This window comes from Lingula anatina, chromosome 9 (genome assembly GCF_051362555.1).
Source record: "Lingula anatina isolate TDL-2025a chromosome 9, LinAna3.0, whole genome shotgun sequence".
Taxonomy (NCBI): Eukaryota; Metazoa; Brachiopoda; class Lingulata; order Lingulida; family Lingulidae; genus Lingula; species Lingula anatina.
The window spans coordinates 11,500,423-11,528,134 of record NC_141775.1 but is presented as its reverse complement, the minus strand read 5'-3'; the positions used below and the strand labels follow the sequence as shown (position 1 = coordinate 11,528,134).

The window sequence follows — 27,712 nt, the reverse complement described above, 5'->3', positions numbered from 1 at the left end:
TTACTAAAAATTCTTCCTGCTTCTGATATCTTAAACTTGTGAGTAGACAGATTTTTTAATATTTGCATAAGACAAAAAAAAAAGATAAACAAGGAGAAAAAAGCTGTTACATCCAGCACAAACTGTACCTAAATTAGGTTTCAAACCAAACACAATCATCCATCTCACCCAAAACAATAAACTGTCTCAACTGATGCAATCTGTCTCAACCAACATAATCAACAATCTCAACAAACACAACTGTTTACCTGGTCAGCCACCCTGATGGTCATAGGAGCCTCCAGTACCCCTGTCTCCTTGTCAAAATACTTGCCAGCATCTTCAAATAGGGTTGATCTACAGGGGGGATTTGCAAAAAATTAATATTAGCTCAAATCTTAAACTGCTAGCTGTAAGCTATTTCAATGACTGAATCAATTAATAAATAAACATAATATAATTTCACAGCAAAGTTCAGTAATAATATTATTTTTAAAAATTGTGTATCAAATGGTTTAAAATTCACAGACAGGGTTGTTTTTAAATTCTTACTTTCAGCATCTTAAACCTTAGGTTATTATTATTTTTTCATTTGCTTCATCTACAGCGATAAGACTGTCCCATACATGGATTACATGTCCCATATATAACCAACCTTGGCAGGAATTTGAGCTGGGCCTGAAACTGTGACTGGGCTTGGATGTAGCCTGTCTTGGGTAATAGCTCCAGGTGGTTCTTCAGCTCCTTTGGCACATCAAAGTTCAATCTCAGTGCAGTGGTTGCCCTGGGTTATAATATTTTACAATTATTACATCGACGTGACACTTAATAAGGCATAAATGTTTGTCTGTCTGTCTGTCTGTCTGTCTGTTCTGTCTGTCCGTCTGTCTATCTATCTATCCATTTATTTAAGGGTGCAGGATGAAGGACAGAACATATCACAAGAATCTGTCATCATGCTATTTGTATTATGGTATATACAGTGCACATACTTGCACAATGGTGTGTGTTTGTGCATGCATACATTTACGATTTTTCAGGCCAATGAACCTTTGACCCAATGAACCAATGATGCTATCCATGTAACAGATACACCTTGTATCAGTCTCAGTCTACCCCTGCCAAGCAGGAGGTAATATTTGTCCCTCATATATCCAACATGATGGTATATTATACCTACCTGTTGTTGGCTATGATGGTGTCTTGGTACAGCCTGTCATACATACAGATCTTCAGGTCTACAGATTGTCTCTGCACCCACACTGGGACGTCTATGGCATTACCCAGGGCCTTCACACTGATCTGGAAGGAGAACAAGGCACTCATTTTCTTTTCTCTATAAAATGTGCCTCTAAGAGCCCGTATAAAAACTGTGACAGTAAATACCTACAATTGTGATTCAAGAACAGTTTTATGATAAACTTTTTCATTAACGCCAGAAATCAAATGTGTGTCTATCTGTAGTACCCAGGAATGTTACCTTCTTTTAACTAATTTTCAAATGTCCATATCACATTAGAAGAAAGCAAAGTCAGCAAGGAGAAATAATAATATGAAAAAGCTGGCTATCATCAGATCTAAAAAACAATCCAATTTACTGTGGAATAAACAGATAGTGTGTGTCTGTTGATGGAGGGCGCTGTACTGACCTCTGCAGAGAGTTCATCAGTGAAGGTCACCAGGAAGTCAGAGTCCACGGCGCCAGGGTAGGTCGGGTTCCAGAAGATCTCCAGTTTAAGAGAGGTAAACGGGCCGATCTCTCCCCCGATCAACTGACCCACCTTCATCCCATCAAAGGAGTCCAGCTCCTCGGCCTCCGTGCTCAGGGGGAACCCCACTGTACTGGTGACTGGAAGGATGGGATCAAATCTTTGTGATATGTGAGGAAAAATATCAACCTGGAATCCTGTTATATCAATCACCAGCCAGGCAAGTAAAGTAACGAAAAATTGCTAACGGGGGACACAGGCACTAATTAAAAAAAATAATGCTTCATCAATTAATGAGTTAGAGGTAAAAAAATAAATAAATAAAATAAATAAAAAATAAATATGTAAATTTATAAATAAATAAATAAATAAATAAATAAATAAATAAATAAATAAATATTATGAAATAAAAAAAAACCAAGAGGAGGTGGGAGAAAAAACAGGCTTGAAAAAGGACTGCGTGTGAGGAAGTATTTAATACTTTACGGAAAGAGAGCGACTGTGCTGTTAAAATTTTCAACATTACAGAATTTCACAAATTTCACAGAACTCTTATTGTGGAACCACTCACTTTCTGACTCCAATCCAGGTTCTTTCAAAGTCACCTTTTCCTTGGGTGCCTCAGTTTCTTGTGGTGCCTCAGCTTCCGCGGGTCGTGCAGGTGCTTTGTCTTTTTCTTTATCTGCAAAGTTTATGCCAGATTGTCAGAACTGCTTGAGGCACTGACATTTATGCATTTCATTAAATAATTGTAACTTTGTTCCCAAGATCAACTGACAATAACTTCAGAGAAGATGATAAATTTGTATGATTTTATAGCAGGTCTTATGTATATAATGTACATAATAAAACTGCCATGATTTTTCTTTCTGTCATACAATTCCTTGTATAATAATTCTTGTTTTTTCTTCTCTAACATCATAAAAAATCCAGTTTCCACACCGCCCTCTGATACTCCTCCTGAATGCATTACCTTGTGCAGCTGCCTCCTTGGCTGCTTTCTTCCCTTTCCCCTTCTTGTCTTCTTGAGCCTCTCCCAGGGGACTGGGAACACGAGCTGTATCAGCCGTGGTCTGGAGACAAATGTATGTATGCATTAGTCTTAAATTCAATCATCTACTCAAAGGATTGGAATTCTATGTCTATGGCACAAATATTTTAGGATACTAACAGGCATATGAATATATACTAAAATGATTATGTATATTTAGTTTACATACATAACTGAAATACTTTAATCTTAAAGTTAAAAATAAATGGTTATTTTAAAAGCAATATGGAATGAAGACTCAAAATATTCACAGTTAAGCTAGTTTGAGTATATTTTTTCCTAATGTTGTTTATAAAAGTCCAAGAGTTCTTAACTTTTAGTTAATAACCTGTCTCATCTATTATTTAATTTGTTTTTGAATTTGACACTTTTATCAAACTGGCAAATTAACATAAGCATGTATGTATGCATTTATTATTATTTTTTACATAGAATTGAGTGAGTTCAACTTACTAATCTCCCTATAGATGTCTCTGCTGTGCTGATGTTTCTCTGTTTCATGCCTAAAAAGATTCAAAATGGCTTCATAACAGAATGGTCATATTTCAAATAAATCCTCATTTTAAATACCCCACCTGTATGTCTTTCCCAACAGGCAACATACAATTAGGCATATGTTCATCTACAACATTAAATAAGATAAAAATTTAAAACAAAGGAATCAATGAACAAGGCAGCAAAGCTGTCAAATGTACAGACAAAAAACAGAAAAAAATAATTAAGCAAATTATTTTATAACCCTGAAATAACTTGAAAATCAATTAAGCAAATTATTTTATAACCCTGAATTAACTGCCTACTATCCATATACATTTATTGCACCAAATAGCACTGTACTGCACTGCTTTCAAAACAGAAAACAATTACGATGGTTTTCCAACACAAGCTGCACTTCAGTCTTTTCAGTAAGGTTGATTATCATAAGTAACATGGTTTTCCCTTAATCGCTATCCTGGCAGCAGTGTCCAAAATAGGGTTTTCTTTAACTTTCATGCAATGTAACATAATACTTAACAACATAATGACCATCAATTTTTTTATAAAAAAATTAAAGTATCATGGATATTCAGAAAATGTGATATGGAAAGGTCTCCAAGGACATGGAAGTAGGGGTCACACTTTCAAAATGCCAAAATGTTAACAAGAGATAACTGTACTGAAATGATTTTCTTTCCATTTTCAACACCTTTTTTACATAAAACCATAATCAATTAACTGTCATTTTTAAATGATCAACTAGGAAAATTGTTGACATAGGAAAAATATCAATAGAACAATTTATAATGTCCAATTAGCTCCATTTGGAGATTCTGAACATAGTGAATGATTGAATCTGACGAACTGCAATGATGAGTTCCTTTCCATTTTTGATACTTTATTACACAATGCACGATAATAGGTTTACCGTCATTTTTATATAATCAACTAACAATATTGTTAAGAAGCAGAAAATGTTAAAACAACACTTTTACATATCCAATTAGTTCCGTAATGAGACTGTTAACATGCTTAAGAATTAAATCTGAAGAAAAACCACTTATATACAAAAAGGCTTATAACTTCATCAAAACTTAACTGATCAAGCTTATTTTCAAACTTGATCTGTATACTGGTCAGATTGATCACTCCTGTGAGTTGCAAGACAAAAGGCTGATTGGATTTCCTTAAAATGCGTTATCAGTGTTGCATGTATGCTGAATAAAGGGTAAAAAAAAGCATTACTTTTGTAAAAATAGTCCAATCATGCCAATTTTCAAACTTGACCTGCGTATTATAAATATTCACCAGTTCTGTAAATTTCAATCCAAAAGGAAAAACATTTTTACACTTATCATGTTATCGGTGTTATAAAAGAGCTGAAAACATTAAAAAAAAAAAAAAAAAAAAAAAAAACAGGATAACTTCCATAAAAATTGCCCGATCTTGCCGATTTTCAAACTTGACCTGCGTATTAGGAATATTCATTAGTTCTGTAAGTTTCAAGCCAAATGATAAAACAGTTTTCCACTTATTGTGTTATCAGTGCTGCATATATGCTGAAAAAAGTGAAAAAACAGCATAAATTCCCTAACAATAATCGAATCATGCTGATTTTCAAACTTGACTTGCGTATTATGAATATTTATCAGTTCTGCAAGTTTCAAGCCAAAATGTAAATTGGTTTTCCACTTATGGTGTTATCGGTGCTGCATATATGCTGAAAAAAGTGAAAAAAAAACAGCATAAATTCCCGAAAAATGACCCAATCATGCTGATTTTCGAACTTGATCTGTGTATTATGAATATTCATCAGTTTTGTAAGTTTCAAGTCAAAAGGTAAAATGGTTTTCCACTTATCGTGTTATCAGTGCTGCATATATGCTGAAAAAAGTGAAAAAACAGCATAAATTCCCTAAAAGTGACCCGATCATGCTGATTTTCGAACTTGACCTGCGTATTATGAATATTCATCAGTTCTGTAAGTTTCATACCAAAAGGTAAAATGGTTTTTCACTTTTCGTGTTATCGGTGCTGCATATATGCTAAACAAGACAGCACTGTTCTGAAATGGGTTTATTTCCATTTTTAACACTTTTTTAACATAAAACAAAATAAACATTTTACTGCCATTTTTATATGACCAACTAAGAAAATTGATGAGATGGGAAAAGTATCAATAGAACAGTGTTAAATGTCCAATTTCCTCCATTCTGAGATTCTGAACATAATGGATGATTGAATCTGACAAACTGCAATGATATGAGTTTATTTCCATTTTTGACACTTTATTACACAATACATGATAACAAGTTTACCATGTTTTTTACATAATCAACTAACAATGTTGTAAAGATGCAGGAAATATCAAACAAACACTTTTAGGCATCATATTAGTTCAATAATGAGACTGTTAACATGCCTAATAATTGAATCTGAGGAAATGTGAAAAAAACAGTATAACTTCTAAAATAATGGCCCGATTATGCTGATTTTCGAACTCAACCTGCATTTTAGTAAGATTGACCACTCCTGTGAGTATAATTACAATTGGCCAATCCGTTTTTCTTATATTGTGTTATCAGTGTTGCATTTATATTAAAAATAGTGAAAAAACAGCATAAATTCCCTCAAAATGGCCCAATCATGCTGATTTTCGAACTTGACCTGCGTATTATGAATATTCATCAGTTCTGTAAGTTTCAAGTCAAAAGGTAAAATGGTTTTCCACTTATTGTGTTATCGGTGCTGCATATATGCTGAAAAAAGTGAAAAAACAGCATAAATTACCTAAAAGTGACCCTATCATGCTGATTTTCGAACTTGACCTGCGTATTATGAATATTCATCAGTTCTGTAAGTTTCAAGTCAAAAGGTAAAATGGTTTTCCACTTATCGTGTTATCGGTGCTGCATATATGCTGAAAAAAGTGAAAAAACAGCATAAATTCCCTAAAAGTGACCCGATCATGCTGATTTTCGAACTTGACCTGCGTATTATGAATATTCATCAGTTCTGCAAGTTTCAAGTCAAAAGGTAAAATGGTTTTTCACTTATCGTGTTATCGGTAAAAGTGCACGGCGACGACGGCGACGACGGCGACGACAGACGCAGATGATGGCTATATGTACAGACACATCTGTGTCTGTACATAAAAATGGGTTGTTTTTCCTTTCCTTTATCTTACATATTTATCCCATTTTTACGTATATCTAGGATTAACTTCTGATTGATATCAGGTGTGAATAATAATAATAATAATTATTATAATAATAATAATACAATCAATAAAAAAATTGGGTGTTTGTTCTTTCCCTTATCTTACATATTCACCTCTTTTTACTTATGTCTACAACTACTGATCTGATGTGTGAATTCAGTCACCATATCTCACCTGATATTTTCACAAACTCGAACCGTGTGCCCAGGGCTCCATTGTTGGTGAGTGTAAATGTCCTCTTCAGGGTTTCCCCAATGACTGTGGTCCCAAAATCTATCACCCTGGTGTCCACTGACAGCTGAAAGATGACACAGAGAATGCTCTCACCAAGAATTCATGTGACACTTTCAGCACCAGATAATACGATGACAAAAAGCTATAATAATCCTGAGCTCTTATATTTGTGTTATATGCACCAGTGTTACATGTCAGTTAAAAAGTAGATTCAGAACCATATACTGACATGTAAATTAAAGTACTTACATCACATTTCTTGGTTGTGCACTTGATGGGGATGGAGAAAGGGCCAGTTTGTGCCAGGAAGTTCACTTCACCTTCAAGATCTTCATTTATCTTTGGAAAAAAAATTAGCAACACATTTTACATAAAATTATAAAATTAATAAATATGTAATACAACAAAATTTAATAGCAATGCAATACATACATACAATACAAGGCAATGCAATACCAATACAATACAATGTTATACACAGTGAGCACAACAATACATTATATTTATTATGTATGTTATTACCCCACTCCCTTTACTGTCCAACTCCATTTTTTCCTTTTAATCACAAACCTATTCTTCAGGATCAGTGCCCTATATCTTACAATGAAGACAGCATTAAGAGCAGGCAGCTTACCATGGGTTTGAAGGTGACCAGCATTTCACAAGTGAGTCCAGCTGACATCTGACCTGGAGGATCAAACCTGGAGGAGACAACACAATTACAAATCTCAGCTAACACAATCATCAAAGAAACACATCTCAACTAACTGTCTCTAGGGATAAAAGGAGACTTAGATTAACATGATAACTTTCTACATTTAAAAAGGACTTTGAACATTCTGAAGTAATGGCATCTCATGATATATGTTTTAATACATATGACTCATGTTTATTTGACAATGTGTGTACTGAGAATCACCATAGGTTATGGTTCATATATAAAGCACAGAGCTGAACAGTAATATGCAACATAAACAACATATATCAAAACAAGGATTGCTGGATATTATTTAATGAGAGTTGTAACCACATTACATCACATGTCGAAACTTCCATAACAGGGGGACCCCCTGTTTTGAGCGTATGTCAAGCCATATACTTACAAGACATCTATAAAGTCCTTGAGGTGCTCTGTGATCCCCAACAGCTTACAGTAGTTGACAGTGTAGGATACATTGGTGAGGGTCACTTTCTTCTTGTAGGATTTACCCACATCAAAATCCTGGGAAAGCAGAGATTATATTGAGACATGACTTTGTGCATGTGTATTTGCTTCTGAGTACATGTGTGTGATTGAGAAAGAAAGTGTGCATGCGTGCATGTGTGTGTGTGTGTGTGTGTGTGTGTGTGTGTGAGAGAGAGAGAGAGAGAGAGAGAGAGAGAGAGAGAGAGAAAAGATAGAGAGAAAGAGAGGGAAAGAGTGTGTGTGTTCGTCAGTCCATCAGTCTTCCTACATCTCACCTTGAAATGAATAACATCAGGCTTGCTATAGAAGGGACAACCCTTGAACTCCCGCCCAGCAGCCACCTGTTTGGACACAATATTCTCCCTGTGTCTGTCCAGCACCTTGACCATAATGTCCTGCTCCATCTTGCTGGCCCCGGGGTGCTTAATAATGGGCTCAGCGGCATCCTTGGGGACTCTGTATGGCTTGTGCTTGTCCCACATCCCCTCAAACTCTGGCTTGGCGAGGTCCACATTGGCCTCCGCTGGAGAAGAGAGCAGGGACAGGGATCAATATAACACATAGGATTCAGTAGTCAGAACATATATGACACATACGATACAATAGAACATATATGACACATATGATACTATAACAGTAGAACAAGTCATGGAACAATAAACCATTAAACAGAAGCGCCCCAAGAACAAACCAACATTATGTTCATGCCACAACTTGACCTACTCTCAGAGTCGGAGTCTGGCAGCTCTGCTCTGCTGATGGTGCCGTACGGCGAGGAGTGAACGCCTTTTTCTTCATCACTTGAGTCCATCTGAATCCTGGCATCCATGGGGGGTCTCTGAAATACAGCACACAGTTTAAGAGGAGGAAAGTTTGACACAGAATTTTTTTTTTATTGACAGAGTAATATTATTACACACCACTGGAGTCCATGCATGTAAACCCTGGAGTCCATTGGGGAGGGGGGTATCTGGAATACAGTGCATAAGTGGGGACTGAGAACCAGGACAAGGAGAAGGATTAACACAGATACACCATACTAGTATTATTGACAGATATTTATAATATCATCACACAATTAAAAAAAAAAAAGTAAAAAAAAAAATATTCCCTATCACTAAATGCTTTGTATAAAACTAGGCAATAAATATATGTTTTTCAAAGCAAGATGAAAGTCAAATGTAATTCTATTGAGATAATTTTGGATACCAGTGGTTTTGAAACAGTCTTATCTGACATTGCCCTGTGTTACAAAACATTTCATAGAAGAACACTCGCAAGAAAAGAGAACTCTCACAATCAAAAAAAAAAAAAAAAAAAAAAGATCCCTCACGTTTTCATCCTCGACATCTCCGCTGTATTCATGGGAAGAAGACTCGCTCTCCTGGAATATTCTCAGTTTCCGTCTCTTGTGTGGCGCCACCCTCTTAGCTTTCTCTCTCTTGGGGTCATTCCACAGCTGGGGCTGTTGTATCATGCGTTTCTTCATGCGCTGCTCCTCTAGTAGTATTCTCTGGGCTATTTCCACCTGGTGTTGGCGCTGTCTACTCTCGTGTTGTCTGCATGGGGGATGAAAAGGCACAGGATTACTCAGAAGAAGAAATTTTAAGAAGTTAAGGGCTATAAATTGAAGAGAAACTTACTAATTTAAAAAAGTCTTGTTACTTTTAATACAGTCTAATACCTGTTAGAAATCCTTCAATTGCTAACATTTACATAATATCTGTTTTTTATGTAAAACATTGCTCACTGATTTTTAAAATTGAAAAAGAAGATTAAAATTTGAACTCCCATGTCTCTTCTCATCAGTGCTTTATAATAATTCAATTGCTTTATTTTTAATTCTTTGTGCTGTATATATTAATATGTAAAATCTACAGAACAATTTCATTTTAATTTTAGACTGCTTCTGAATCACCAGTATTCTCTGCTGTGATATATGTTTTCCACCTGGTTCTCGAGGAGATTGTTTAATGTGGATATAGCTTTTACTCACTCTTTTAACTTGTCAAACTCTGCTTGTCTTTTCTCTCTCAGCAACGCCTCCTCTGGGTTTCCCCCTTCCTCCAGTATGCGCTGTCGTTCACGCTCCTCTGCCTCCTTGGCTGCACGTTCAACTGCCCGATCTCGTGCCTGGAGTGCTTTGAGATTTTCCTAAAGTGTACATAAAAGTATATAGGCATGCATTTGATTTGTACAACTGCATAGTTTTTGTGGGTATTAAGAGAAGGAGGTACTTGTACCTGCTAAAAATGCTGGAGTACGATCTCCGAGCGCATTCAAAACAGTGGACTAACAGATCTATGCATCAAATATGGCGACCCACTAAAAACCTTGGCGCTTAACTCCTGATTAGACACTGAAAAGATTCCCTGCGGGGAATACACAACAAGCATTCCAGTGGGTCGGCCTAATTTGATCTGTGGATCTGTTAAACTGCTTTTCTGAATCCGCTCTTACTGGCATTCTGAAAACCAGGTGACATCCAATCAACAATTAGCACACAAATTACCACTGTGACACTTAAGTGTCGCACTCTTCCTAGGCAAATTCGACACTGTGAAAAACAGATGAAATGAATTGCTCATTTTCTCAGTCCTCCAACTCACCCTGTTCTTCATGATGTCAGTTTTCAAGGACAAAGCTGTGGACATTCTTTTCTCCATCTCCTCTCTGTTCTTCTGTTCCTCGGCCAAATCCTGACTACGGATTCTGGGGGGGAAAAAAAGAAAAAAAAAGTTACAATTAAAACCGGGCCTGTAGCCGGATTCGGGGGGGTTCAAAAGAACCGCCCTTTTTGCTGGGGAAAAGGACTGCTCTGGGTTCAATTTGACCTATGCACTTATGGATTTTATGGTAAAAGGTCCAATTTTTCAGAAAATGAACCCCCTTCCAAAATTGCTGGCTACGGGTCTGAAAACCATGCAATTACTGTAGCCTTAGTTTTAAATTAAAGTCAATGTGATCAAGCTTGTTCAATTTCAAATTATCCTAACTAAAAAATGCCTTTGTATTGCTTATTTGAACTTATGTGGCTTTTGACTAAAGTTAACTGCACCAAGTCACCAGTCTGTGCAAGATGGATCTATTACTATATATGTTTTCATATATTGAACTCGCTGCTGACTGTCAGGGTCTGATAAGGGTGCACATATGAAAATTTGAAAAGGAAGAAACCAGAATGTATTAGACTTGAACTTGCGGTAAAACTTTTTGTCTTATTCAAAATTTCTCAAGTCTGCCACATCAAGGTAAGATAAAAGAGAAATGTTGTTTTACACTTTGTACAAAGAAATCCCTTTCAAGTACTTAATAAACTCACATGTGCCTCATGTACACAAGTGAGATCTGCTGACCACTGTCCCATTGATTAAAGTGTAGAAAATGCATTTTTTTAAACTTTAAAATATATATCCTTTCATTTTTGAAAATAAAGTGACTACCAAGAGCCCACCTGGCCATTGTTTCTTTGAGGTAAACTTTAGCCTTTTCTCTGCTCTTTTTGGCATCCAGCATGGCTTGTCTTTGTCTCCTCTCTCTCTCCCTGATGGCTTCTATGTGCTCTCTGGAGTTTACAATATACATTTAAATGCATTATTAACTGACTTTCATAAGAAGTCATATTTACCTTTATCTTCCGTTTTGAATTTATTTTACAATACATCCGGTTTCTTTTCAAATTTAGATAAAAGCTACATGTATACATATAAATGTTATTGTTGAGAGTAGTAGAATGTGAACTTGACTTATCATGCAAAAGCTTTGTGGTTTGATTTTTTTTTAAGAATAAAATATAAGTAAAGTGGACTGAAACATGCAGACAACTGCTACTTCCAACACATTTGCTATTTTTGCTCCCCTTTAATAATCTTCTATACATACCTAGATATGTTACGTGATCATAGAAATATAAACTGTTTTTAGTTATAGGGGTGTTTTTCGTTAGAATATTTCTCTTTGTGTGTGTGTGCGTGTGTGTGTGTGTGTATGTGTATATGCCAAATAATACACTGCCTCCCTCTCGTGATATATGTCTTGAACACATATTACTAACGCTTGAGGTGTTATGACATGTATCTCTCAGGTGGCAGTGTATTATCTCACAGATATTCTGCATGTGTAATGACATACAACAGGTTCATTTCATAATCCACCATCTGTAAGTGTAACTATTAATTTCCAGGGCAAGGCATAGTGGAGAACCTGAACAGTACTACAAAATACCATACAAAGTAAAGTGCTGAGTGATTATTAAATAAAAATTTTTCTCTTGCCACCAATAATGACAAATCCCACAGTCAACCCCTATTTCCCACAGCACTCTGACTTACTTCTCCCTAGCCCTCCTCCTCTTCTCTGTCTGTGCCGCAAAGTGATCCTCCTTCTTCTTCCTAGTCTGTGCCATCTGGAGCTTCTCTTCCTTCAGCTGCTCCTCCTTCTTCCTCAGCTCCTCGTCAGCCAGTAGGAACTTCCCTTGCTCTACCTGTGCCTTGGCTAGCTCATACCTGGTGATTATAATAATAATAATAATAATAATAATAATAATAATAATAATAATAATAATAATAATAATAATAATAATAATAGAATAAAATATGAAATAATAATAATGATGATAATAATGATAAAAACATCTGACTCAAAATCAATCCTTAAATTTCTTTATATTAAGCTAAGGACGAAAAGAGGCTGAAAATTTTCAACGTATTTGTTTAGCAATCAATTTAACTTCATGAATACAGGGGCAGCAAAGACAGCAACAGTAATACAATAATAAATAAATAAATGAATAAATAAATAAATTAGGACCAATATTATAGGTATGAAAAAACACAGTACTCACTCAGCGCTATCTAATGTCTCTTTAATCTTCTCCTCCAATGTTTCCTCGTCCTCCAGTTCCTGCAGTACTCTCTCATGCTGCGCTTGAAGTCTGTTCACTGCAGAGCTGAAAACAGAAGGGGTCTGGACTGAATCAGAATGTTAACAAGCAGAGAGAAGAAGGAGAAAAACAGGGATTAAAACTGCGGTTATATTTTTTCATGCTTTACGGTCTCTCAACCTTTTTAATATTTGATCCTTTTTGATGCTAGTCATGTGATCATTCCAAACAATGGAAATAAGTGTTTTCAGTTTCTTTTATTATCCATAAGTTTGTCCTGTTTTTTTTTTTTTTTTTTTTTTTTTTTTTTTACAGATAATGTTTAATTTACATTTTTAAAATGAAATAAATCATATTATATGCTTGGTCATACATCTATATATACCGAAAAGTACAAGCAGGTCTGTCATTTTTAGAATGCACTGAAACATAAATTGCTTTTACAGAATAAAACAGTGTCTAAAGTACTGGAAAAAAATCTCATGTACTCTTAATTCTAAAAGCAATGTTCAATTGAAAACTTCAGTGTAGAGTCAATGACATAAACACTTACACATTTCCCTCAGCGTCACATGCTGATATCTGTGCGAACACCTGATCGCGCTCCCTCTCCAGCTGTTCTAGTCTCTCTCGACACTTCTGCAGCTCTTGTCTGGAAACAAACCAGATATATTTAAGTAAATCAATGACATCACATCAAAAATATCTGTCACTGTTTATTTAAAATATTTTAAGATAATCTTTTCACCAAATAATCACCATGCAGATATATGTGATCAAAGAAATCACATCAAAAATATCTGCTACTGTTTATGTGAAGCATTTACACATCATCTTTTAACCAAAAGAGCCAATATTAATTTTAACTTATTCAACAGTGTTATTATTATGAAACATAACTATAACTGCCACTGTATATACTAGCATACATTTGTATATAATACTAATAGTTTCAACTTGACAAAATGATAAGATCTGCTGGATAATTCATTCACCAAGAATGTCTGCTTATATTGACATCTTCACTTAGCTAACCTCTTGTAGAGAGAACTTCTGGTTCACTATAAATATATGTCTTATAAAACTAAGCACTGGTACCTTGTCTTTTGTACTATGTAATCCTTCTCTAGCACTTTCTCACTGAGCTGATCCAGGTAGCGTCTCAGGTGTAGCATCCTCAATTGTTCCTGCCTGTTAATTCTCTGCTCTGTAGTCTTTGGGAAGTCTCCACCAGACCTGACAATATAGGAAAACACAATAAACTAGAATACAATAACACAGAATAGAACATGATGTTATAATATAACACATTATAAGACAATTACGCTTATAAGACAATATACTAGTAATTCGATACAATTGTTAAACACAATATAGTGCATTAAATTATAAGAAATTATTACAAAATACAGTTTAAAGACATACAATGCACTTTAGACATCTAGGTAGTGAAAAAAATATGAATAAACAGAAAGCATGGATGATATAAGTGAGAGAAGTGTATAATTTTAAAAACTTTACTTTTTTACTTTAGTGCATAGTAACAGTTCAATTTGTTTCCACCATAATAATGAAAATTAGTTAAAAAATAATACTTATCTTATAATAATTGTAATACTGGTCATTACAGTGTCTAAATACAAAAGACACAATATTTTATTTGGTGTAAAAATACCTAGCATACACCTCCTCTTCCTCCTCACTGTCAGAGAAGGCGCCATCCTCACTCTCTCCATGCCCCCGCCCAATCACAGACTCAAACAGGTCAGTCTGTGAGGGTTGTTCAAAATCTTCATCCATGGGAATGGGGGTCGCCATGTCGTCAAAGTCCAGGTCCATCATCTTGACGGAGAGACTGGTTGATGAGCCTGAATCTACTTGGACAGTAACTCAAAGAGTGGTTCTACTACATTCAAGCCTTAACTGTAAACTAAAAGAGAAGGAAAGAAAAAGAGATAATAACTTACACATTGTCATCCTCTTCAAATGATTCATCTTCGGAGTCTGAATACTCAAGGAGCTGTAACAAGGTCAGCTCTGACATTTCACAAAGTGGCAGATTCAAACCAAAATAAGAGAGGTGTCTTTTGTTCTGTGCCAACAACAGACTGTCCTATACACAGTCTTCTACATGTTACTTGCTACAGCCACAGTGTACTGTACTGTAGAAGTGAGCACAAAGTGTACCAACACAAAGCTTTAAACAGGCCACTTTTATTGTCTGTAGAGTAACTGAGCTTATGTATATTTGTGCCAACTCTGAGTCAATGAGATGTATTAACTGTCAGGTGAAATTTCTTTAGAAATATCCTTATGATAACTTGATGAAATCAATGAAATCGATTCAAGCACCAGGCTACAAATTGAAGGTAAATTTAACGATTTCTATGTCTTTCATAAAAAAGAGAACAGAGAGGATAAGGTCAATATCATTATTTACAACTAAATGAAATGCCAATGGTAATCATCTGAAATATATGACTGCACCGACTTTGCTGTATGCAAGCATTTTGACTAAGTTTTTGCGACAAATTTAGCAGGGACGAAATAAATTTGAATATAAAATTTATAGAGGCAAAAATGCTTCCAGTTGAATATTTTCAAAGAACTAACAAAAATGAAAAAGGACAACCAAATTAATTATTTGCTTGTTTGAATAGTCCTGTATAAATTTACATACGTACCTGTAATCAATAATTTTAACTATCTATTCAATTTTGTATACAAGTCCTCCATCTTGCTAGCAACATAGACGCGAATTTTCTCGCGAGAGTTATAAAACTTTAATAGATGGCGCTAAATCAAGAGGGGTTGCTCTTGAAATGCTACATAATTAAAAGCCAAAAGTAAAGTATTTATAAGTTTGTAAAATATCTAGTTTCGCAGAATAACTTTGAATGATATCTTTTTTTCCAGAGAAATATGTCTTCTTCTAACTTTCAGGGTTGTTTAACTTACGACAATATTAAGAGTTTCTTGTCCTCGAAGTTTTTTAAATCGCCATCTAGTAGTGAGATGCCTAAATCAGTGAGAGTAGACGACAAATGATTTCGAACAATTATGAAATAGTAAGGGATTGTTTTGAAATCGAAACTTGTACAATAAGGAACGCGTGCAATTGGAGCCTATAAAGGACCCATACTAAGGTGAGTAGTAGTGATGTATGCCTAGATAAAATGCCTAGATAAAACTTCGATAGTAAATCCTTCATCTAGCGCCTCTACTATACTACTGTGCTCTACTTTCTCTAGCTCTCAAATGAAAACATACAGGTACTTATAGACGGCCCCTCATAGAAGTACGTAATGCACTAATGGCTTGCTGATGCCGCGGTAGCTACATTTTTAGTTGCCTCACAGAGGCAAGTTGTATAGCTGACGAGATTTGTGGTCGGTTTAGCACTAACAATATAAATTTCTCCTTTGTAAAGGGGGGGGAGGGGTTCTTCCTAGGAAAGGAATTATATATCATGATACTGATTGAGTGGTGTACAAGTTGGGTAATCACAAATTAGGTAATATCAAAAGGGTTGCAGAAAAAGGTATGTGAGGTCTTTGTCATTGGCCCAAGCAAGATCCTGTATCCAGCCACCAGTTGATTATTACAGACTTTCACACTGCTATTTTGCCAAGTGGCATCTTTGCATGTGACTGCTGTAGGAAGTTGATTTGCTGCCTAAGATACACCAAAAAGATAAGATACTTCAAAAGTATGTGTGCCTTTTTGCAAAACTACTGTACAGTTTTATATGCTTTGTATTATTAATCATGTGTGGGTTCTGTTTGTCAAGTTTAAGGTGAAATATTCGGTAAATGTACAATATATCATTTATTAGTGAGGGGTCATGACCTCTTTGTGGGTCGCCATTTTCTCCCTGAGGAAAGTTAGCAGATAGGGAGATGACATTGGAGTGAGTGAATTTTCGATCTTTTATCATTTATTCTAGGCTATTTCTTCAACATCCATACACTACTTGAAATAACATAAACTGCAATATCTTTGAAACCTAATTCATAAACCTTCAAAACTAATCAATATAGCTTACCAATCTTATTGTAATAGTCTTAAAATATTTTGCAATACTTTTATTAGCAGGTCAGTGATAGTTTGACAATATGGCAGAAAGCGCACCACAGGTAGAAGATGTAAACACCAGTATAGGTGGAGCCACAGCTGAAAGAAATAATCCGATAGGTCAAGACAAGAGAAAGAGAAGGAGATCCAAGAAGAAATCTCCATTAAAAGCTCTAGTGGGAGATGATGTTCTTGATGTTGATGTCCAGCCTGACACAGACAGTGCAAACTTTTCTTTTTATTCAAACAGTATGATAGATGGCGTTGTAAATAAGGATGGTGCTGCACTGAAATCTAGTAAAAGTAAACCAGGATCTGGTAATTCTGATGGTCACCAGGCCTTGGATAAAGGAGCTGACTGCAGGGAGAAGCCCAGTGGCTCTTGGACTGGAGATAAAAAGAATAGAAACAGCAGAAGTACAGTTCCAAAGGAACAGAATCAACCTAGGCAGCAATCAAAAGGGGCAAATCAAAAGAATGACAAAAACATAGACACTGACCAAAACAAACCACCAAGATCAGCAAAGAAAAATAAAAACCAACACACAGATTCCTGTGAAATGGCCAACTCTGATAGAAGCCATCAGAGGTCAGGCAACATGACACCTGAACAGAGCAGGGGTCAACAGAGGTCAAAAGGTCAAGGTGGAGGTCAACAAAGGGGTGGTCAGGAGGGTCATTGGTCAGGATGGTCTGGCTCAGGACAGAGAAGAAGAGGGCGTGGCTCCCAGGGCAGAACACACCACTCCTCCCTAGGGGAGGAACACGCACCCGAGTGGACGAATGGACGGATGGGCAGACGGATGTTTAACAACCACTGCCATAGCGACGGTTCTCCAGGATGCTCCCCTTCAAGGTTTGAGCAGGGGAACTTCCAGCATGGTCAGATGCCACACTCACCTGCCAGGTAAGTGAATCATCATAAATACAAGTGGTTCTTACAAATATGTTATGTTTTTATTTATGGTCAGGAATAAATTCATGGTTTATGCAGTTATAATGTTTATAGTTGATGTGCTAAATATTGATTTTAGCAATATTTATATACGTAGGAATCCCTTGCTAAGACTGTTCAGTGAAAGGGGCTAAAAGTAAGGTTTGTCCAAAAAATCAAAATATATGTGGATACAGTTTTAATTTTTTCTGTGGTTCAAGATATTAGCAGAGAGATATTTCACTCTCCATCAACATGCTGTATAACAGTTATTTATGAAATTAATTTCAACGAATTTACCAAGACCAAAATTTGAAAAGGCTTTCATGTTCCAAGTGACTAACATCTTCTGTTGTAGTCAGTGAAAGTGGTGGGGCTAGGTTTTGGAAGAAGGTAATCATTTACCTACATATGCTTTTTGATGAACTTTCATTCTAGATCGAGAGGATCACCCTTCAGACATGAACAGGAGTTCCCAAGAAACAGGCAAGGTAGTGGTCGATTTGACAATAGGGGGCAGCACAGAAATGAAAGATCAAGACAGGACAGTGAGGGAAGGGCGCCCTCTGGTGGTTATCAAAGCAGTGGCAAGAATAGACAGAATAGTGAAGGAAGATCACCATACAGAGAAAAGCCTTCAGGTCCAAGACAGGAGGGTCAGTAGAAATAGTATTTTGCTAGGAGAAAAGAGCTTTTACAGCTTGTTTTTTTTCTAAGAATGTAAAATGTCAGGGCTGACTGCACTGAGTGAAGATCTTTCATAGTCAGGTTTATTGTTTTACTGAAAATAGAACACTGAAGGCTTTTTATTAAGCTTTTCAAAATGAAAACTGATTCAGTTAACATTCATTTGAATTTTGGGATCTGTTTTTTTTTTTTTTTTTTTTTTTTTTTGTCTCACTTGGTGCAACATGTTTTCAGGTCAAGATAGCTCCAATCCAAAGAGGGTGAGAAGTAGAGGAGGAGGAGGAGGCAGGGGACAGAGCCAGGGTCAGAGTGGAAGACAGGGAAAGAAGCAGGCTTTTGTGAGCTCTAGTTTTATATTAAAAAAAAACCTGTTCACTGGATGGTGTCCTTTGTGCGTCCTTTGTGCAACCACAAAACTTGCATTGCTAAAAAGGATACACAAGCATTGTTTTGGTTGCAAAATGCTCAGCCAGTTGTCATAATGTAAATTATTATCATTATTTTTTTTTAACTCTCAAACAGGGCTGTACTGCAGGACACAGAAAGGATGCTGTCCAGTGTAAAGGGAGCTTTGTCTGTGATCACTGAGTGCCTGTTATTAGTTGCATTTGTATTAAGCTTCACATCATTGAATGAAATTATCAGTATTCATTCTTCTTATTATTAAGAATGTACATTTTAATTTCTTATAATATTTAGTTGCTGAATACTTTTTATTTATGTTCATTGAATTTGAATTAGGCTTCAATGCATGATAAAAAAAAATTCATTCTTATTGACATCACAGAATATTTATTTTGATTTCCGCAACAGTTTGTTGCAAACAATAATAATAATAATAATAATAATAGTAATAATAATAATAATTTCAGAAATTCAGCCCTCACTGGTCAGTAGAGAAGGTGTCAGAAGGCCTGAAGAGAGGCGAGCTGATTGAGGGACCAATCAGAATCAACCCCAGGAACTTTGAAGATGCCTACGTGCCACATCCGGTATGAGTAATTTCTTCTTATTAAAACATTTTGATGGAATTTTACATTGAGTTTATAGTGCACAGGGTTTTAATGTGCCGCATTATATATGTATATTGTTTTTATTGGAAAGCATTGGCATTTTATATTGAATTCATATTCCAAAATGTGCATCAGGTTTTAATGTGCCCCACCCAGTGTGTGTAATTGTCTTTATTAGTTCAAGTTCATTTGGTAGAATTATGTGCCACTGGGTACACAGGGGTTTATAGCAGTGCTTGCTTGTAGTCATTGCGCCATGAATGTTTTGGTAGTTGTATATATAATCGCTGTGATTTCAAATATAATTTAGTTTACTGAACATGACAGTTTGTTCTGTAAAGGTGGGGTGCAAATATAGTATGATATTGAAGAAGATTTTTAGAATTGAAGTGCAAATGTTGTATGATGCTGCAGAGGAATTTTTAAGCAGTGTGCAAATGTAGTATGATATTGAACAAGTTTTTTTAGAATCAGAATTCACTATTACTCCTAAGCCATATATCCTCCTGTGGAAATGTGTTAAATTTCAACACTATAATAGAACAGATGCAAAAATGCATATTATCTTAATATTAACTATGACAGATTACAGGTGAACAGATCTCCACCAGTAGATAGCCAAATGAAATAATGATACTGGGAGTCTGGTTTAATGTTGTCTATTGTATGATATGACATGCTTTCAGGATGGCAAGTCTGACGTGTATATTCATGGCATAAAGAACAGGAACCGAGCTCTTAATGGAGACATTGTGGCAGTATTATTGAAACCTAGGGAAGAGTGGAAGGTGAGAATGCTGTAAAGACTTGAACATCTGAATTAATTTGATATGGAATGAAGAAAAACAAGTTCAAGATGAATGCAAGTCACATTTAATGATAACTGCAGTCTCCCTAGGGAGTTGGAAAGTGAATTGTTAATCCAGCATTTATTATTATTATTTTTTTTTTTTATTTTTTTTTTGTCTATCACTTAGGTGCTTATGGAGGATGTGCAAGCATTTGAGGAAAACATGGTAGCTGAGATGGAGGCACTCACTCTAGAGGCCGATGTCAATAACCATGACAACGATGACAATTACATCGATGATGACAATGACGATGATGATGCAGACGTGGTAGTTGAGGAAGAGTACACAGAGGAAGAAGATGAGGGGGAAGATAAGTTACAAAATGGGGCTGTTGGAAATAACGATACCAGTGCTGCCATCTACAATGAAAGTGAAATACCAGAATGTGAAAACTTGAATGACTCTAGACAGGATGATACAACCCCAGTCACAAAGGTTCTGGAAGATACTCAGGAAAGCTGTTCTACCACAGGTAGTGATGTAAATCTTGGTGCTGCCACCTGTGTTCCTCCCTCAGAGCCTTCCCAGGATGCAGTGTTGACCCCCAGCAAGGATGCTTCCAGTGCTGATCCACAGAAGACTGCAACCAGTTCAATCAAAAAGAAGGAAAAGTGAGTGACATGCTTACATGATGTCAAATATATGCTTTCTGCTTTCATTCTTGTTTGTTTGGGAAAGGATTATATACAAATTTTTTAAAATTAGAATCTTTCTCATTATTTTGAGATTTGTCAAAATTCCCCGTTGTTGTTTTATTCTTACACCTGAAACGAAAAATATGTATTGTCTTTATAGTAAACAAACTTAAGCATAATTATGATTGAATGCAGTGCATTGTAAGATACTGTGATTGCCCATCAGGTCTCAGAAGAAGGGTTCTCCCAGGTATAAACACACCACTCTGAAGCAGTTCACAGATGGGAAAAGTCCAGCAGCCAAGGTTTTATTCCATGAAGGCAACTCAGAGGAGGAGGCCCAGGTTAACCACGACAAGTTTCTGCAGAGGATGGGAACAGTAAGTGTTTGTCTGAATACGACAGGCATTTGACGAGTCTAAAAAGAGTTCTTTAATCAGTCTACCTGCACTGTGAAATTTAATTAGCCAATAGATAATAATTATTATTTTTTGTATAAAGTTTATATAAAGAAAACTGTTTATTATTATTTAATGAAATTTTGTACTGCCATACTGTACTTGATGATGTCACTAATTTTTTTACTGAATTTGATGATGTCACTAAGTTGTGAACAGTATTTGATGATGTAATTGTAGGTTGTGTATATAATAGAGAAGAAGCATAGCCGGGCTTCCACGGGTCACATCAAACTGATGCAGGACAGGAACAAGGACAAGGCTCTGTTCTCCCCCATTGACCCTAGAGTGCCAAGAATATGTATAGCTATGACAGACTGCCCACAAGGTACTTTACTGTAGTTTTAGTGTGTGTGTGTGTGTGTGTGTGTGTGTGTGTGTGTGTGTGTGTGTGTGTGTGTGTGTGTGTGTGTGTGTGTGTGTGTGTGTGTGTGCACATTCTGAAAAGATGAGAGATCAGCTGAAGCGAAATAGAATGACTGTTATCACAGTAGAAAAGAAGATAGCTATTTTTTTGCACAGATTAGTAATTGAACTGATGCATTTTTGCAACATTCTTGAGCCTTTTTTTCTGGTTGAATATTGTTTATTTAAAATGAATTCAGTACTTGGGGGTAACAGCTATATAAGTTATGTTGACTTATCATTACAGGGTTTTATGAAAGACCTGAGGACTTTTGCAGAAGTTTATTTGTAGCAAGGATCACAGAGTGGGATGAAGTATCACAGTTTCCTAAGGGGTGAGTATAGAGTGTTGTTGATCACAGAGTGGGATGAAGTGTCACAGTTTCCTAAGGGGTGAGTGTAGATTGTTGATCACAGAGTGGGATGAAGTATCACAGTTTCCTAAGGGGTGAGTATAGAGTGTTGTTGATCACAGAGTGGGATGAAGTGTCACAGTTTCCTAAGGGGTGAGTGTAGATTGTTGATCACAGAGTGGGATGAAGTATCACAGTTTCCTAAGGGGTGAGTATAGAGTGTTGTTGATCACAGAGTGGGATGAAGTGACACAGTTTCCTAAGGGGTGAGTATAGAGTGTTGTTGATCACAGAGTGGGATGAAGTGTCACAGTTTCCTAAGGGGTGAGTGTAGATTGTTGATCACAGAGTGGGATGAAGTGTCACAGTTTCCTAAGGGGTGAGTATAGAGTGTTGTTGATCACAGAGTGGGATAAAGTATCACAGTTTCCTAAGGGGTGAGTATAGAGTGTTGTTGATCACAGAGTGGGATGAAGTGTCACAGTTTCCTAAGGGGTGAGTGTAGAGTGTTGTTGATCACAGAGTGGGATGAAGTGTCACAGTTTCCTAAGGGGTGAGTATAGAGTGTTGTTGATCACAGAGTGGGATAAAGTGTGTCACAGTTTCCTAAGGTATGAGTGTAGATTGTTGATCACATAGTGGGAGGAAGTGTGTCACAGTTTCCTAAGGTATGAGTGTGGATTGTTGATCACAGAGTGGGATGAAGTGTCACAGTTTCCTAAGGGGTGAGTGTAGTGTAGTTGATCACAGAGTGGGATGAAGTGTCACAGTTTCCTAAGGGGTGAGTGTAGTGTAGTTGATCACAGAGTGGGATGAAGTGTCACAGTTTCCTAAGGGGTGAGTGTAGTGTAGTTGATCACAGAGTGGGATGAAGTGTCACAGTTTCCTAAGGGGTGAGTGTAGTGTAGTTGATCACAGAGTGGGATGAAGTGTCACAGTTTCCTAAGGGGTGAGTATAGAGTGTTGTTGATCACAGAGTGGGATGAAGTGTCACAATTTCCTAAGGGGTGAGTATAGAGTGTTGTTGATCACATAGTGGGATAAAGTGTCACAGTTTCCTAAGGGGTGAGTATAGAGTGTTGTTGATCACAGAGTGGGATGAAGTGTCACAATTTCCTAAGGGGTGAGTATAGAGTGTTGTTGATCACATAGTGGGATAAAGTGTCACAGTTTCCTAAGGGGTGAGTATAGAGTGTTGTTGATCACAGAGTGGGATGAAGTGTCACAGTTTTCCTAAGGGATGAGTGTAAAGTGTTGTTGATCACAGAGTGGGATAAAGTGTCACAGTTTCCTAAGGGATGAGTGTAAAGTATTGTTGATCACAGAGTGGGATGAAGTGTCACAGTTTCCTAAGGGGTGAGTGTAGTGTTGTTGATCACAGAGTGGGATGAAGTGTCACAGTTTCCTAAGGGGTGAGTATAGAGTGTTGTTGATCACATAGTGGGATGAAGTGTCACAGCTTCCTAAGGGGTGAGTGTAGTGTTGTTGATCACAGAGTGGGATGAAGTGTCACAGTTTCTAAGGGGTGAGTGTAAAGTGTTGTTGATCACAGAGGGGGATGAAGTGTCACAGTTTCTAAGGGGTGAGTGTAAAGTGTTGTTGATCACAGAGTGGGATAAAGTGTCACAGCTTCCTAAGGGATGAATGTACGTTGCTGTTGATCAGTAAAAAGCGACAAATTTGCTGCTAGCATTTAACTTACAAGTGAATATCTACATGTAGAGTTTACTTTCTTTTGAAATATGCTGCCAATCTTCAGGCTTCATGCAATTACTTGTATTTGAACTTTCATTCAATAGTACTATCCAAAATATTTATTTTGTATTTATCTGTATCAGCTCCCTTTTAAGAAGTCTTGGTGAGGCCGGGGAGATAGAGCCGGAGACAGAGGGAATACTGATACAATATGGAGTGGACTACAGTGAATTCTCAGAGCAGGTAAATGAGGGACGAACAATGACAAACAGAGAAGGTTTGATATAATTATTGTAATTGTTGATGAAGCAATAAATAATTTTGAAGAGACTAGACATGTTTCTACCTGAGTCGAATGGTGTTTCAACTCTTCATCATAAGTAAAAATGTAATTGTATCTGGTTTTTTTACAAGGACATGTACACTTGCATGTATGCTTTTGTACTGAAACACACAAGCATGCACGAGCACACACACACACTTGCACACATGCATACAAACACACACATACACACACATTGAAACTACCCACAGAGTGGAGATCAGTCATCAGAAAACGGTATACAACTAACATTGAGATCATGAAAATACTGCACACAACTTGCAATGAAATTGAGTACTGTACACAATCATCTGTGACATCATCAGCAGTTTTAATGAGCACAATTTTCTGTAATATCACCAAAATAGTACACAAATTTGAACTTTACTGAGAGTTCACTCCCAGAATCAGACATCAGTTAGTTATGATCACATATTCAAGGTATATTAGTAAGTACATATGGTTTGTTGTGTCCCCAGGCTTTATCCTGTTTGCCACAAACTCTGCCCTGGTTAATACCACTACACAGTTCAACTTAGTTTTGATCATAATATATTCAAGGTAGATTATTTAAAGTACACGTGGTTTGTTGCATCTCCAGGCTTTGTCCTGTCTGCCCCAGATTCTGCCCTGGTCCATACCACAGTGTGAGCTGGAGGCCAGGAGAGCCATGGACTTCAGGGAGGAGTGTGTCTTCACCATAGATCCTGCCACGGCCAGAGATCTGGATGATGCTCTGCATTGTAAACCACTGGGAGATGGTAGGTACTATAACATTGATTATACACTTCTTGCCAGAGATCTGGATGATGCTCTGCACTGTAAACCGCTGGGAAATGGTATGTACTGTAACATTGATTATACACTTTTTGCCAGAGATCTGGATGATGCTCTGCACTGTAAACCACTGGGAGATAGTAGGTACTGTAACATTGAGTATACACTTCTTGTTCTGCCACAGATATGGATGGTGGTCTGAAAATGTTAATATCGCCTGGAGATGATAAGACCCTTTTACTATACCTATCTCAAAAGAAGGAATTGCTGTCATGTTGCTCATTGAGTACTGGTTCAAGATATTCATTAGTATGTTTCAATTGATTCAGTTGGATATTATATATGTTTGTACAGTTGACATGTTTTATACTTATTATAAGATAAAACTTTTCTAGGCAAAATTAAAGCTGCTGTACTTGCAGAGCTTTTGGTGAAACCCAAAGACCACAGAAAGATGCAGCTTTAATTTAGTGTTGTAAATGAAAAGTTTAATCTTACAAGTGTAAAACATTTATTATCTTATCAACAGACTAAACAGATGACTTTCCATCAGAATGTTTTACACTTGTGTTACAGGTCTGTATGAAGTAGGTGTTCACATAGCAGATGTCAGCTACTTTGTCCAGGAGGGGACGGAACTGGACGTAGTGGCCAGCCAGAGGGCCACCAGTGTCTACCTGGTACAGAAGGTGAGTGAACAGAATTGGGGAGGGGGAGGGGAAAAGATACAGAGAAGGGGAGATGGGGGGGAGAAGGAGGGGGATTGAATAAGGTAGAAGAAACATAGAAAGAAAAAATAAAGATTTGGAGGATATAAAGAGATTGGGTTGAGATAGAGGCAAAGAGTGAGGAAGTGCAGCAAAGAGTACAGTTCCTCTTATTGTTTTGCAGGTAATCCCCACGTTGCCTGGTTTTCTAGGTAATGCCAGTCTTCTTCTTTTTCCAGGTAATTCCCATGTTGCCCAGGTTGCTATGTGAGCAGCTGTGTAGTCTGAACCCAGACGAGGACAGGTTGACCTTCTCAGTGGTCTGGAAGATAACAGAGGAGGGGGAGGTAGGAGACACACCACACCTAGGGCTTTTTTTTAAATAAAATGGAGAGAGGAAGCTAAGTTATTCACATCCTTGATTATACCAGCTCCCCACGGGCCGCCGCCATGGGTGGAGCACTTTTTCATGGTGTACTGACTTAATTCTTCGTATGATCAAAGACATATATATATATGTCTTTGATCATAACTAACCTTTGTTATTTATCCTTTCATCATGTACTTGTTACAACACCAGTCGTCCACTGTGTGCAACATACAAGAGGGTAATTATATAGTGACAGATATAATTTGCTCTTGTATGTGGCACACAGTGGACAAGAAGTAGTTGCAACTGACCTTTAAACCACACCTGGCGCTTTTCACAATAGGATGAACACACCAAACATATGAAAATACAGGCAAAATACAAGACAGTGCAATCATCCTGTTGTTCAAAGCGCCAGCCAAAGTATAAAATTCATCAAGAAATGGTTTTGAATATCTGATATTACAATTGCTTAAATGTCAATATCCATGTACAAAGAAACAAAAAAAGAATCATGTCAAATTAAAAAAAAAAAAAAATTTTATTTCTTTATTGTACCACCAGCGTTAGCGCTGGCGGTACACATGGTTTCGGTCTCGTCCGGATCGTTCCGCCGGCTCCGCCGGCTCCGCCGGCTCCGCCGGCTCCGCCGGACGGCTACCGTTACCGCTTCTCCTCCTAGACGGTAAGGCCCCCCATACCCATCTCATGGATTTAGGTCACCTATAATCTCAACTCGTTCCACGTAAAATTTGGGCTTTGTCGGTATTGGGGTCTGGGTGTGGCACTCATTGCAATGCACCCTTGTCCAAAAATGGCAAAATTAAATGCTAATTATCTACCCTACGGAAGGAGTTACGGGAAAAATTTCTACAGACGGCTTTCCAAAAGTCATATGTGTAGATTTCAAATATACCCTCGGATTTGACCTTTGACCTTTACTTCAAGGTCAAATGGGCCAAAATTTTCAAAAAAATGAAATTTTTTACGAAAAAAAAATTTTTTGCCCTGTTATTCAGACACCACACAGACTTAACCAATAATATTATTGGAAAGTGTTACCCTTCAGGTCATCTTTCATCTCCGTGAATTTGGGGTCAATCGGTGCATTTTCACAGGAGTAGCGGCCATAAGATACCGAAACTGAAAACTGTCTCTAATTCGGGAACCGTTAATGCTAGAGACCCATTCTTTTTTGCATTTTGTAGAGCATGTAAAGCCCAACACTGGAGGTGGTCTCGGTTTTTTTGTATTCCATACGGTTTTCGAGTTACGCTGTATCAAAAAGTACATATTGGTGGTGAAAGGAAAATGTACGGAAGCCCACTGGTGCCATATGTAGAAAAAAAAATTATCTCGAAATTTCGAGATACTATTTTGAAATTTGAACAAAAAAATTTACCACCAGCGTTAGCGCTGGCGGTACACATGGTTTCGGTCCCGTCCGGTCCGTTCCGCCGGCTCCGCCGCCATGTTACCGTTACCGCTTCTCCTCCTAGACGGTAAGGGCCCCCGTACCCATCTCATGGATTTAGGTCACCTATAATCTCAACTCGTTCCACGTAAAATTTGGGCTTTGTCGGTATTGGGGTCTGGGTGTGGCACTCATTGCAATGCACCCTTGTCTAAAAATGGCAAAATTAAATGCTAATTATCTACCCTACAGAAGGAGTTACGGGAAAAATTTCTATAG

The 27,712-nt window shown here is 37.1% G+C and overlaps 2 protein-coding genes across 5 annotated transcripts in view; one reads left to right on the top strand and one right to left on the bottom strand.

Moving 5' to 3' along the window:
• The window catches only part of LOC106173476 (cilia- and flagella-associated protein 74), a 32,404-nt gene extending 16,892 nt beyond the window's left edge, over window positions 1-15,512 (bottom strand). For 3 of the 4 annotated variants that reach the window (XM_086995498.1, XM_086995499.1, XM_086995500.1), the window contains exons 1-23: window positions 15,423-15,512; window positions 14,414-14,668; window positions 13,837-13,974; window positions 13,292-13,390; window positions 12,700-12,804; window positions 12,188-12,361; window positions 11,311-11,421; window positions 10,466-10,568; window positions 9,853-10,010; window positions 9,190-9,415; window positions 8,580-8,694; window positions 8,132-8,379; window positions 7,774-7,892; window positions 7,305-7,371; window positions 6,920-7,009; window positions 6,611-6,734; window positions 3,193-3,242; window positions 2,662-2,761; window positions 2,260-2,370; window positions 1,629-1,828; window positions 1,160-1,281; window positions 635-763; window positions 249-336 (exon numbers count right to left, since the gene is read on the bottom strand). In XM_086995498.1, the coding sequence (XP_086851624.1) occupies window positions 249-336; window positions 635-763; window positions 1,160-1,281; window positions 1,629-1,828; window positions 2,260-2,370; window positions 2,662-2,761; window positions 3,193-3,242; window positions 6,611-6,734; window positions 6,920-7,009; window positions 7,305-7,371; window positions 7,774-7,892; window positions 8,132-8,379; window positions 8,580-8,694; window positions 9,190-9,415; window positions 9,853-10,010; window positions 10,466-10,568; window positions 11,311-11,421; window positions 12,188-12,361; window positions 12,700-12,804; window positions 13,292-13,390; window positions 13,837-13,974; window positions 14,414-14,580 (2,844 nt within the window). In that variant the 5' untranslated portion in view covers window positions 14,581-14,668; window positions 15,423-15,512. Of the gene's footprint in view, window positions 1-248; window positions 337-634; window positions 764-1,159; window positions 1,282-1,628; window positions 1,829-2,259; window positions 2,371-2,661; window positions 2,762-3,192; window positions 3,243-6,610; window positions 6,735-6,919; window positions 7,010-7,304; window positions 7,372-7,773; window positions 7,893-8,131; window positions 8,380-8,579; window positions 8,695-9,189; window positions 9,416-9,852; window positions 10,011-10,465; window positions 10,569-11,310; window positions 11,422-12,187; window positions 12,362-12,699; window positions 12,805-13,291; window positions 13,391-13,836; window positions 13,975-14,413; window positions 14,669-14,705; window positions 14,848-15,422 lie in introns of those variants that run through there. The other variant, XM_086995501.1, reaches the window with a different exon arrangement.
• Window positions 15,513-15,730: 218 nt separating this feature from the next.
• The window catches only part of LOC106168728 (DIS3-like exonuclease 2), a 24,274-nt gene continuing 12,292 nt past the window's right edge, over window positions 15,731-27,712 (top strand). Inside the window, exons 1-14 of the mRNA XM_086995244.1 lie at window positions 15,731-15,884; window positions 16,831-17,719; window positions 18,185-18,402; window positions 18,668-18,771; window positions 19,306-19,425; window positions 20,133-20,234; window positions 20,424-20,908; window positions 21,159-21,312; window positions 21,571-21,718; window positions 22,043-22,130; window positions 23,987-24,086; window positions 24,767-24,926; window positions 25,519-25,631; window positions 25,889-25,996. Coding sequence (XP_086851370.1) covers window positions 16,854-17,719; window positions 18,185-18,402; window positions 18,668-18,771; window positions 19,306-19,425; window positions 20,133-20,234; window positions 20,424-20,908; window positions 21,159-21,312; window positions 21,571-21,718; window positions 22,043-22,130; window positions 23,987-24,086; window positions 24,767-24,926; window positions 25,519-25,631; window positions 25,889-25,996 — 2,766 coding nt within the window. The 5' untranslated portion in view covers window positions 15,731-15,884; window positions 16,831-16,853. The remainder of the gene's footprint in view (window positions 15,885-16,830; window positions 17,720-18,184; window positions 18,403-18,667; window positions 18,772-19,305; window positions 19,426-20,132; window positions 20,235-20,423; window positions 20,909-21,158; window positions 21,313-21,570; window positions 21,719-22,042; window positions 22,131-23,986; window positions 24,087-24,766; window positions 24,927-25,518; window positions 25,632-25,888; window positions 25,997-27,712) is intronic.